The 12,017-nt window shown below is 36.9% G+C and overlaps 2 protein-coding genes across 5 annotated transcripts in view; one reads left to right on the forward strand and one right to left on the reverse strand.

Annotated features, from left to right (window-relative positions):
- The first annotated feature begins 598 nt into the window (after positions 1-598).
- LOC122058788 (dephospho-CoA kinase) lies at positions 599-7,734 on the forward strand. 2 transcript variants are annotated; one of them, XM_042621473.1, is made up of 5 exons: positions 599-851; positions 943-1,374; positions 6,022-6,289; positions 6,380-6,525; positions 7,214-7,734. In XM_042621473.1, the coding sequence occupies exons 3-5, from the start codon at positions 6,182-6,184 to the stop codon at positions 7,668-7,670; spliced, it is 711 nt and encodes a 236-aa protein (XP_042477407.1). In that variant the 5' UTR covers positions 599-851; positions 943-1,374; positions 6,022-6,181; the 3' UTR covers positions 7,671-7,734. The 2 variants fall into 2 exon arrangements, with proteins under 2 accessions (XP_042477407.1, XP_042477408.1); XM_042621474.1 differs by lacking the exons at positions 599-851; positions 943-1,374 and adding an exon at positions 5,107-5,434.
- Positions 7,735-10,814: 3,080 nt separating this feature from the next.
- Positions 10,815-12,017, reverse strand: part of LOC122059753 (endonuclease III homolog 1, chloroplastic) — a 17,841-nt gene continuing 16,638 nt past the window's right edge. For all 3 annotated transcript variants that reach the window (XM_042622790.1, XM_042622789.1, XM_042622791.1), the window contains 2 exons: positions 11,543-11,626; positions 10,815-11,346 (listed from right to left, as the gene is read on the reverse strand). In XM_042622790.1, the coding sequence (XP_042478724.1) occupies positions 11,203-11,346; positions 11,543-11,626 (228 nt within the window). In that variant the 3' untranslated portion in view covers positions 10,815-11,202. The remainder of the gene's footprint in view (positions 11,347-11,542; positions 11,627-12,017) is intronic.

Below are 12,017 nucleotides of genomic sequence, written 5' to 3' on the forward strand. Positions count from 1 at the left end.
TTACCTTTGAAACGATATGAATAACTGATCTGAATTGGTCAGGATATCGGCAATACGATGCAGTTGGTATGAGGCGGAGTTTGGACAATTATAAGATACAGTTGAATGACGGAACAATTACAGGATACAGTACCAATCATTAATCTACTTTGATTAGAAATATATTACTAACAAATTTACTTTTAGGTTGCTTACCTTCATTGCAGTTCATTTACAATAAGAATTGAAGAACTGTTCAGGTCTCAGCAGTAGCCTATTTTTTGTTGTAACCATGTCCAGAAGGTTTTTTTTTTTGGCGAAGGTGTCTAGAAGTATAAGAGGGTCTGATTCGAAAAATTAGAAAAGACTGTGGCTGTGTTTGGTAGTTATTCTTAAAAATGTTTTTGACTTTTTTCGTTCTAAGGGAATAAAAAACCAGAATAAAGTGTGGTGTCAACTTGTGTTTTCGATTTTTTTGAAAAGACAGAAAAAGAAAAATGATGGAACGGCAAACCTTTCCGTCTGTTTAATTTAAAAAAAAAAAAAGAGAACAACTAGGATAATCGCTTACAGCTTAATTAATCACCATTCCTTTCTGGCTTCCCTGCTTACACTGATATGGAAGAAGAAAGAAGGAAACAGAAGAACCAAAGGTTAAAGATGGACAACCTAAAGGTCAAAACAGGTGATGAAGCATGAAGGGTCGGTTGGGAGAGAACAGCAAGAAATTGCTGAGCGTTTTCTCAGTGGTGCCCAAAGCTTATAGGCACTTCTTAGAGACGACATAGCGGCTGTCCAAGAAGGGTCCGATCAAAACCATTCTTCTCTTCCTCCTCGTCTCCTCCCTTGTTGCTACTTGGTGGACCAACACTGTAAGTCTCTCTCTCTCTAATAGTTTTCTTCTTCTTCAAGTCCTCCGCTGATTGTTCCGGTTATTATTGATGCCACCGGCGAGAATTTCAGACATCAACTCTACAAGTCGACGTAGCCGCTTTCCTCGCCGGAGAAGACAGAGATCGGAGAGATTCTGTTTGTTTTATCACAACGGAGAGAAGGGTATTATGGGTATTAAAAAGATGGCATGATTTAACGGACCAAACCTCAAAGTTCACTAACGGTGTTACGTTTAAGGGGAGAAAAGGTAATAAATGAAACTTCAGGGGAATGTGACATTGGACCAAACATCAGCGTAGGAACTAGGAAACCGAAGGTAAAAGACGTGAGAGGTGATAGAACGCTGCCAATCTGGCGTAGGAAACACCAAGAGCTCTCTCTCAAGTCTCACGACTCTCACCATCTTTCGATCGAATCTTCCATTTTGTTTTCTGGAAAGCATGATCTGTTGGGTTGGCTTCAGCGTTCAAGGAAAGCACCATCCGGGCTTCAGCTTTTGAGGTATGGTTCTCTCTCTCTCTCTCTCTCTCTCTCTGATGAATGGCATGTGGTATGGTTCATGACTTTCTCAACTTCAATGATCTCTGTCCGTAATCTTCGGAAATCCAGCGCTAAAGCATTTTAAAAGATTCACAGAGCGGTTCCAACTCCTTCATTAATGGAGGCCTTTTCAATTTTTGGATGGTTGATTTCATAGCTTTCAAATTTGAAGTATAAATTTCACAATTCTTAGCTTGGCGTTATTCAATGCTTAAGTTTTCAGATTCTATGGCCTCAAGTTACAGGTTCCGGCAACCTCATTCATTCGTTCTCTGTTTTCCAGCACCCAACCAGTGAAAGGAAGGAATTCTCCTCTCAAATTTTTCCAAATTGGCATTCCCGATGGCCTTTTTCTCCTTTTTATTTTCTTTCCCCTTTCTTATAAGGATTGGGGATATATACTTCATCCGAGGATGTAAGAAGGATCTTATCTAGAATCTGAACTCTGTTAAGTTTGTGTTCTGGATTTAGACCCCCAAGTAGGATCATGATACATTCCTTCTCAAGTGTCTGATAACCTTTGACCTCATCTTCTGGGTTAGACGGTTGTAGTTCTCAGTAGTGATCACTCCTCCTCCTACGGACTTGTCATCTTATTGTAGTGTATAGAAATGGACATCTCCCCTTGTTTCATATTAGATATTTTGTGTTGTCTAATTTGACAATTGAAATATGAGATTAGAGCTCTCAAAAGTAAACATGCTGGATTTACACTACTTAAAACCCCACCAGAGGATTCTATTGGTCCACTAATCTCTGACGTATCAACTAGTCACACTTGGGAAGCTAGTTGGATACGTGAACCAAATGGGTAGTACACAGTCAACACGGACATTCCTTCCCAGTTACAAGAACACCTGGTTTCAGTTACCTGGAAACATCCCAAATATGAGGAAAATGAAACAATGCATGCATCTCAAGCCAACAGTTTCTACTGAGACATTTTACAGACTTTTACTAACATATTCCACCAAATAAAGACCAAATATGGGCCTATTGAAATTTTTTGAACATAGGAAAAACTTTTCCAAATCCCAACCTAGCCTAAGTCAGCATTGCTTATGCAATTATCCAAGTCATGTAGAGTCTCCCATTAATAGGATTACCTCTAATTGTCTCGCTTTAAAATCTGACAGTGTTTAAACCTCTCTATATCCCAGTAGCTTGAGAAGAACTAGAAATAGCAGGAATTTATTTTCCTAAAATGGCCCTTTGAATTTGAAGCATAATTATCTGATTACTGATTTAATTTCATTATAATCAATAGCAGTAGAAATTAGAGTGGCTGTACACTATCCATCCATGTGTTTTTATATTTGATGATATATTCTTGTCCTTTATGCTTGATGTAATTATATGGATGCTACTGCTCTTACAGTTAGAGCCTTGATCACAATCAATCCCTAAAGTATGATTTTGCGATTCTATTTTTTAATCCCTTGATCTACATGAGAAAGACCCAAATGCCCATGCAGGAGTCTGAAAGAAAATATTGACAGACCCCCCTCTCTGTTTGGATTATTGATAAAAGGGGTTCCATTCTCATTGGCCCCAAAAGATTCTGTTCTGAATTTTTTTTTTGTGGGGGCGGGGGCTGCAAGAAAGAAATCTAATTTAAGGAGCTGCAACCCTTCCTTTGAAATAATCAAATGAAATTTGCAGCAGTATTGAGAGTAGATGTGGGTGAGAACTCAACATCGTATGAGTCTCCTAGCTTCATTAGCAAGGAAGTTAATGGTTATATAACAACAACAACAAACTCAGCCTTATCCAACTAAATGGGGTCAGCTACATGGATCTGAGCAAAGACAAAGTATTATAAATGATAGTAAAAAGAAAAAAACACCAAACAATGAAAACAAACTCTGGAGTCGTTTACAAGAATCCTTAACCTCCAAACAGCTCTATTTGAAGTCATACTTGAATCAAGACCTAAACTCTGCATGTCTTTCCTCACTACTTCTCCAAGGGTCATTTTTGGCGTGCTCCTAGCTCTTTTAATTCCTTCAATCTGAATCAGATCACTCCTCCAAACTTGTGCATCCCAAGTCGGTGGTTATATCTGCTTTCTTAAAATATTGGGATTAAACGTTATACCCCAAACCAGTTAGAGTTACAGTGTTGGATCTGCAAAAGCTGTAAACAAGATTCTGTTTGTTACATCATTAAAAAGGCTAAAACCATAGTTGGCACGACTTCAAAGCGAACCAAGGCGTTGGAGTGGGCTGCCTAAGCGCTAAGGCGGCAAGGCGCCCGCCTTTAGGAGAACAAGGTGACCAAGTGTTATTTTTTATTTTCACTATTTTCTAACATTATTTAGTATGCCACATATACCTTGTATCATAAAAAATCAACATTAAGCCACATCAAATCAGCAAAGATCAACATTAGGTCACATGAAGTCATAAAAAGTCAACATTTAGAGAAATGCTCTTGTTTTGTAATAACTTCTACTGGTTAAATGATTTTATTTTTACATGAGACTTTTTATATTAGGTATACACAAAACCAGCTTTCCAATAAGTCTAAGATTACATAAATCTGATTTGTGATGACAAAGTTATGTTTTGGTTGAACTTATTTTAAAGTGTGCGAATTCTATTAAAAACGCATTAATAAAAATAGTTTTAAAGACATCAAAATAAAAGATTATTTTACTGGACTTTTGGTTTTCAATAATGTTTTACCATAATAGGATTTATAAAATTTTCAGGATTGAGAAAAACCAAATCCAGTTTTTGTTCTTGGACTGGGGGGTTGACTTTTTATCCTTTTGGATTTTGATTTTTAAACTATTTTTTATTGGATTCAAATAGGGGGTATTTGCTTGTTTATGAATAATATTTTGTAAATGAAATAACAAAATCATTTACTTAAATGATATCTGGCATAAATGAGTCAAAAAAAATATAAGGCGATATGCAATGCAATAAGGAGACAGCCGCCTAGGACCCAGGCAAACCGCCTGGATGCCAAGGCGGCAAGTCAATCAAGGCATTTGAGTTACTTCCTAATTGCCTTGGCGATTAGGCGGCCGCAAGGCGTTATCTTGGCGAACAAAGTGTTCTAGTGTTAATTTTTTAAATAACCATTTTATTTGGCACAAATAGCATGTTAAAATTATATAATTCTACTTATATGCTAAATAAATATTAAAGAATTGTACTAATGCAAGATATTCTTCAGAAAAACAAACCAACAAAGTGAATAAACTAAAAAATCATTATGACATTAAATCATCAAAAACAACATTAAGCCACATCAAGACATCAAAAATCACACCGAGTCATAAAAAATCAACATTTGGAGAAATGTTCTTGTTCTCTAATAAGTTTGACTTGTTAAATGATTTTATTTTTACATGAAACTTTTCATATTGGGTATAGTACAAAACCAGTTTTCCAACAATTCTAAGACTACTTAAATCTGAGTTGTAATTATATTCTGGTCGAACTTATTTTAGACTGCACAAATGTTGTTAAAATCGCTTGAATGAAAATAATTTCATAGACATCGAAACAAAAGATTATTTTACCGGACTTTTGGTTTTAGCAATGTTTTACCATAATAAGATTTATGAAAATTTTCAGAATTGAGAAAAACCCCAACATTTAAAAGTTGAAAATTGCCTCTACAACCAAAAATCCAATTTTTGTTCTTTGACTAGGGGGTTGACTTTTTATCATTTTGGAATTTGATTTTTAAATTATTTTTATTGGATTCATATAAGGGGTATTTGCTTATTTATGAATAATATCTTAAGTAAATGAGCATCAAACTAATCCAATCCCGCAAAGGATTGTTCATGGAACTACTATCAAGATTCTTTGGACCATATTTCCTAGTATCATACTCGCTTTCATTTCTTTACTATTATTTTTTAATTTTGAAATAATGTCATTTTTCTTTGACTTGGCTGAATGTTCGGGCCAAGGAGAAGAAACTCCCTCTGGCTCGGGGAATGCAACGAGGTCTCAAGAGCACACCAAGAGTCTAGCCTTTTGGAAAGACGAAACCAAGGGTATGCTATCGAGTATAAATAAGTGCCAAAACAGAAGGTAACATGTAATGTAATAATGCGATAGTCGCCTAGGCCCCAGGCAAACCTCTTGGACGCCAAGGTGGCACTCTGGCGATGCCTTGATAACATACTGAAACGTACTAAAATTGTTTGTGAATGAGTGTCCTGGTTTACCTTTGTTTTTTGATTGCGAGTCTACTCACTATTCTTCCACCCTTCTGAAGTCCAGAGACTCAAGTCAATTTTCTTGATCAAAGGAGAGAGGAGAGAGAAAGAGAGAAAAGAGGGGGAGAAGCATTGTCCCTTACTCGTTTACTCTTTTTTTTGGGGGGGGGGGAGTTGACCCTTGACTTATTTATTCTTAGGGTTTTTTTTTATTTTTTATTCAAAGTAAAGAAATGATTAATTTTTGGAATGACGCAAAATAAGTAATAGATAAAATCCATCACAAAAGTCGTGGTTTAACCATTTGAAGGGAGGGAGTCAATTTCTTGTGTCAGATTCCCTCCCTGGCATGCAAATATTTCTCCTGTAGATCAATGTCATTATTTGTTTATTGAATTATTTAAATTTTATTTTTCTTGTAGTATATTCACTAGGAGGTTGAAGAAGACCAAAGAAGATAGATGAGTTACTACTTGCGGTGAGCAAATCCTGTCAGAAGAAAAGACACCAGCTCCACCACTTTCCTGGGACTTGGCATCTGGACAATTGGAGCCATCTTCCTCTTCCTCCAGGAAATAGAAAATGAGGATGGTGGGTCTAACTGGGGGGATCGCTTCAGGGAAGAGTACTGTCTCTAATCTGTTTAAGGCAAAAGGAATTCCTATTGTAGATGCAGACCTTGTAGCTCGTGTATGTATTCTGTTCCTCTCTCTCTCTCTCTAATACACTATTCATCCTAATCTGGAGTTGAGGGACATCATAAATCTGGTCTGTTCACAGGATGTGCTGAAGAAAGATACTGGTGGTTGGAAAAGGGTTGTGGCAGCATTTGGGGAAGACATTTTACAAGAGAATGGAGAAGTTGATAGGGCACGTTTAGGGCAAATTGTATTCGCTGATCCTGACAAGCGTCAACTTCTTAACCGGTATGCAGTAATAAACTTTTTGCACTGCACTTTACCTTCTTAGCTTATACAATTATGTTCCAATTACTCTAGCATAATATCATTAACTTCTCTTTGAGAATATTTTAAAATCTCTCTTCCATTCATTACCCATATGTGTTATAAGGAGAAGCATGCCTATGACTTGACTTGGTAAAGAGTTAGTGTCAGTCTTGCTTAAATAGAATGCTTCATGGTGTTCCACTGAAAGAGCAAGAATGTACGTGCTTGATGCAGTTGGGGAGAAGTTGTATTATTGGTGGTAGTGGGTAATAGAAGTTATGGGAGTAATTATTAGTGGGTTAAAGTAGGAGGAGTTATAGGGTGGAATAATGGAGTGAGGATATAAGGAAAACGTGGGGATGGGGGGTTGTAAATTCTAACCAACATCATATCCTATGTAATAAGAATGAGTATGTAATAGAAAAGGGACTTGGAAAAAGATTAGTAAGTGCTCAGCTGTTGAGAAGAGGCGGGCTATCTCCTAATTAGGCCGAGACCCCATGGCTTTGTCAGTAAAGCCTATCCTATTTTATCTCTTGTATTTCTCCTATTTTGTGTTATTAGTAGCAATTATATCTCTCTCACCCATTTTATCTCTTGTACCTCCCTATTATCTTTCCTCTATCTTATATTTATCCTCAAGTCAGTTCCTGTTACCTGCTTTCAGGTTGTTGGCTCCATTCATTTCCTATGGCATCTTCTGGGAGGTCTTTAAGTTATGGATCAAGGGGTCTAAGGTCATAGTTCTTGACATTCCCCTGCTGTTTGAGGCTAAGATGGATCGGTGGTCAAAGCCCATTATTGTGGTATGGGTTGATCCTGAGACACAGCTCCAGCGACTCATGGCTAGAGATGGAATATCTGAGCAGCAGGCTAGAAACAGGATCAACGCCCAGATGTCTCTGGATCAGAAAAAGACGAAAGCGGACATAGTGATAGATAATTCAGGGTCACTTGAGGAAATGAAAGAACAATTTTCGCAGGTTTTTGCCCAAGTCACTGGACCCTTAACATGGAGTGAGTCTGGGCTTACCAGAGATGGTGCATTGTTGACTCTTGTTTCTGTAGTTGTGGCTGCTGTTGCTTGCTGGAACCTATTTAACAATGATGGGACAAAGCAATAGTGACAATCTTCTTTGTATCATTAGTGCTTGGGTGGAATAAATTGAAACGTCGTTATTTGACTTACATATTTGTTTGAAATTTGTTTTCTCCTGTGATGTGTTCACTTGTTAATATTCTTAAGTTGGAAAAGGTGGTTGGTGGGGATGTTGAAAACACATTTCAGGTTTATGCCATCAAATATATTATGCATTGAGAAACAGAGAAACAACTTCCATTGACACTGTATCTCTAAATCTGATGGGAAAATGTAGGTTTTCAGTTAATGGGCTTGGAGGAAATCCTAACAACCATAAGCATTTAAATGTTCACCATCACAAATATGCTAAAAATGAGGTATAGCTCCTGCCTTTGTACCTATATATGGGCATCATTTCCTGACCAAATAGAAATCCATGATGTTTTGGCTCACTTTATTTGTCTGTAAACGGTTGCTCTCCATAAGCTTCTCTATGAAAAATGTTCTGTAGCAGCTTAAACAAGAAGACTATCTAAAATGGAAAGGAACTTAAACTTTTGTTCACACTAATTTCATGTGTCAATTTGGATGCCCTTTCTGTAGTTGATCTCAGCATTCATCACTTTACAAAATGTGGTGATCCATGTAAAAAGGATTTTTTTTTTTTGGGTGGTGGGGTGGTGGAAGAGAGAAATGTAGGAAGTCCTTTGTGTCCAGAAAAACCAAGCATGGTGACATAAGAGTTCTGTTATTAACCAAAGATGTAGCTGTGACAGATTGACGAAGTCTTTGATCATCTCTCTCTCCCTCTCTGATTTCTGGCTTAACATAGGAACTACAATAACAAGACATTCATTTACTGCTCTATGGCCCCAAGGATTCATGGTATTGTTCAATTACAGATTGTACCTGTAATTTGCTCTTCCTAAAATCTTGGTGATTAAGTAGAGGAACCTCTCTATCAGCAAATTCAGTTTCAACTGAGATACCACACTTGCAGTTTCCTTGTTTAATTACACAATGTACCTGTTATCGCCATATGAGTTTTGAGCATATTCATAGTTCAGTATTAGTAATTCGTTCAATAAATGATCTTTTTGCTTTTCCTTAGGCATGGTAGACTCAATAGATTGAATTTTATGAGGATTTGCGGTGATGTGAATTGTATGTCTCAGATGTATCCGATAATGAAATCAGTTTCGGATATGAGTCAGATGATGATGCATTATCTGGTTTGAGGCTGAAACCCTAGCATAAAAGAGTAGCTTCATTCTTTTCTTCACTTTAGTTTTACTTAGGTACACCATCCTTCTTGATTCTCGATTTGGAGATTTGATGTGATCATGCCCATGTCAGAATTTTGTTAGCCTTAGGTGTCTCTAATAACAAAATAGAGTTTTTCACACTTCTAATCATCAAACCACACTTTCTCCCCAGAAATGGCAGGGGATTCTTGTTAAACTGTTTTGGTTGTGATTGCAAGTAATTTAACCTTTCTCTTTCAAGTTTGATATAGAAGTGCGAAGGGTATTTTGCAGAAACTGGGAAGTTTTGCATCAAAACTCTAAAGTCAGCTAGACTGGATTAAAAGTTGTATTTGATGCAGGTGACAGGAATGCAGTTTTCTAATCAATCATATGATTAACAATTAAGAATCTGTTGAGTAACAGAAAGAGGGATCGTCTTAAGAATGTTCCACTGTTATAAAGGGTGTCTTTGAATTGTAGTTTAGCTTTCAAATTTCACTTTCTTTTAGCCAAATAAAAAGCTCTTGCACTGATATGAAATGCCTTAGAACCTTTCAGTTTCTGTCTGGCCATTAAATTCAGAACATTCAAAGGAGAGTTCCCAAACTGTTGTTCACCATGTACCTGGAAGCACCCATCTGGATGCAAATATTATGGGTCAACCCATTGATTGTGGATGAAACCTTGGTTTTCACTTCCCTATATATAGCTGGTTATATTTTCTCATTTTGCATCTATATAAGTGGTTATTTACTTTAAATGATTGTACAGCAATGGAACAAGTGATGCTCATTGAAACTATGCTGCTCATCCAGGCAGTGAACAATCCTTGCAGACTTCTCGATGGCCTTTTTTTTTTCTGAGAGAATATAAGTGAACATAAAAACTAAACCAGCAAAGTAGTATCTTTTAGACAGAGTTTTGAATAATCTTTGTCCTTAGATTGTTGTAGTGGATGTATGAACTGAAAAACAGGGAATGTATAACCTCCCCTACCCCTTCCCCCTCACCCAACTGAAGCAAATTTAGATGCCTTTGTGAGCAGAGACAAGGCGGCAACCACAGGGGACCTTTGAAGTTGGTGAAAGGTGACACAAAACTAACCATACATATACATCACTCATAGATGATTGCCCTTGTGGACAATCTGCATTCCTCCTGCAGGTATATAAAGGCTTATGGGATCTAATTGGAATTGAATCTAAGTGGACAGAATCCATGATGCCTATTGTGCAATGTGACCAAAAGTGGCGTAATCGATTTTAAGAAGAAAAGACTAACCGCATGACAGAAAAACAGCTACATCATACAATATACATGTAATTGAACTGTGAAGCGAAATTGCTGCATTGTTGTTCTCACATATAAAATCCCAATAGTTTGTTTATCGATTTGTATACAAGAGGAACCATATCATTAAATAAGGAAAAAGAAGAGAGAAAGCTTTTGAGGGGTTGTGTATACTATAGTCATCTGTTCTAATGCACTCAACAGATTGTAGAGACTTGATACAAACAGTCCGTAAATGTCCCATGATTAAACGGCTAAAGTAGAATCAAACCATTTATTAAATGGTTCTATTTGATTTTGAAAAACGGCCACAATTTACATTTAACACTCTTGAATTGTGCTGTGCTGCTGCTAAGTGCTAGCCAGCACAATCCACATTATCATTTGGATATAACATTTTAATCCTTCCGGCATCTAAAATCAATTTATGGCAGGTAAGATATAAAGAAAAAGTAAAAAGGACCCTCAACCACCGATTAGAGTCCAACCTCCAGGCTATGGGGTATGCCACCTCTAGAAGAATTGTAGCTTAAACCCAAATATTAGATCAACAACATTCAGTCCATTTATGTAAAACATTGGTTGATGTTCCACTCAGTCTCAATAGTGCATGCTTGAATTGAAGATCTGTCTAAAACAATTGCACAGGATTCACAAATCAGTCAATAATATAACACATCATCCAATTTGATTTTCACATTAGCAAGTCGTTTCGAGTGGACAAATAATGCCGGTTTGCACTCAGGGATACAAAATAAGCTCGTTGGTTCCGTCGGGAAAAAAGGGGCTCCGTATGCAATTTTAAAATTACAATGTTACTTCAATAATTTCAAGACAACTTCCCATACAAAAATATGGAGTCTATGCATGCTATTCACAAAAATATACCAATCAGTTTTGCAAATTAAGGTAGACCCAAAACTCAGATCATCCAATTGTTGATGATCCATAAGCATGCAAACAATCAGCAACCTTCAATGAAGCAACCAGGGAAATGATTCAGAAACATTTCTGGAAAGCCCTCAAATGGTGATTCAATCATGTCTTCTTAATAGGACTGGGACTCCTTTTCTTAGATTTGGGGCTCGTCATCTCCTTGAAAGCAGATGGACACAAAGTATTTATCCCACACATGCCACATCGAGGTTTTAGAGGAGTACATACTGTCTGTCCAAATCCAACCTGAATTTGAAGACAACAAACAAAAAATATTAATTTAAATGACCTTAAACTCAATTGACTGTGCCCAGTTTCTGTGTCCATAGAGCAACATACTGCTAACGCAGAAACAAGCATTATTTTATATATTGGGTGGAGATAATGATAATACCAATGCAATTTGTTAAAAAGCTAAAAATAAAATAACATCAAGTCATACCAGCAGAGGATTTATTGCAACCCATTCTTCCTTTGGGAGCCACATTTGCAAAGACTCTCTTGTTCCCTCAGGAGTTGAAGTTTTCTAGACGAAAACCAAACGAATTAACAAATAATGCAAAGCTTCTGTCAGTATCAAAAGGGGGAGGGGTAAAAGAAACTTATGAATCATGGTTGACAATATCAATATCACAGGCTTTCTAAGCCAGTTAAAATCTGGCAGAGCTTGCAGTACAATAAAAGATGAGAACAACAAGTGAACTTGAGTCGTACTGGCTTTCTGATGGATTCAGCAAGTGGAAATTCCACTTATTTTGATTATGGCAGGGTTTTGTAAGTAGGAGATACCACATCTGATATGAATGGTATAATTCAGCTGAGGCTTGTGAATTTGTAATTGATGATAATCTTGTCTTTCCCAGCATCATGTTTTTCTTTTTCTTCTGTCTTTTATTTTTTTTTATTTTTTTTTTATT

Source organism: Macadamia integrifolia, chromosome 13, assembly GCF_013358625.1.
Source record: "Macadamia integrifolia cultivar HAES 741 chromosome 13, SCU_Mint_v3, whole genome shotgun sequence".
In the NCBI taxonomy this organism is placed as follows: Eukaryota; Viridiplantae; Streptophyta; class Magnoliopsida; order Proteales; family Proteaceae; genus Macadamia; species Macadamia integrifolia.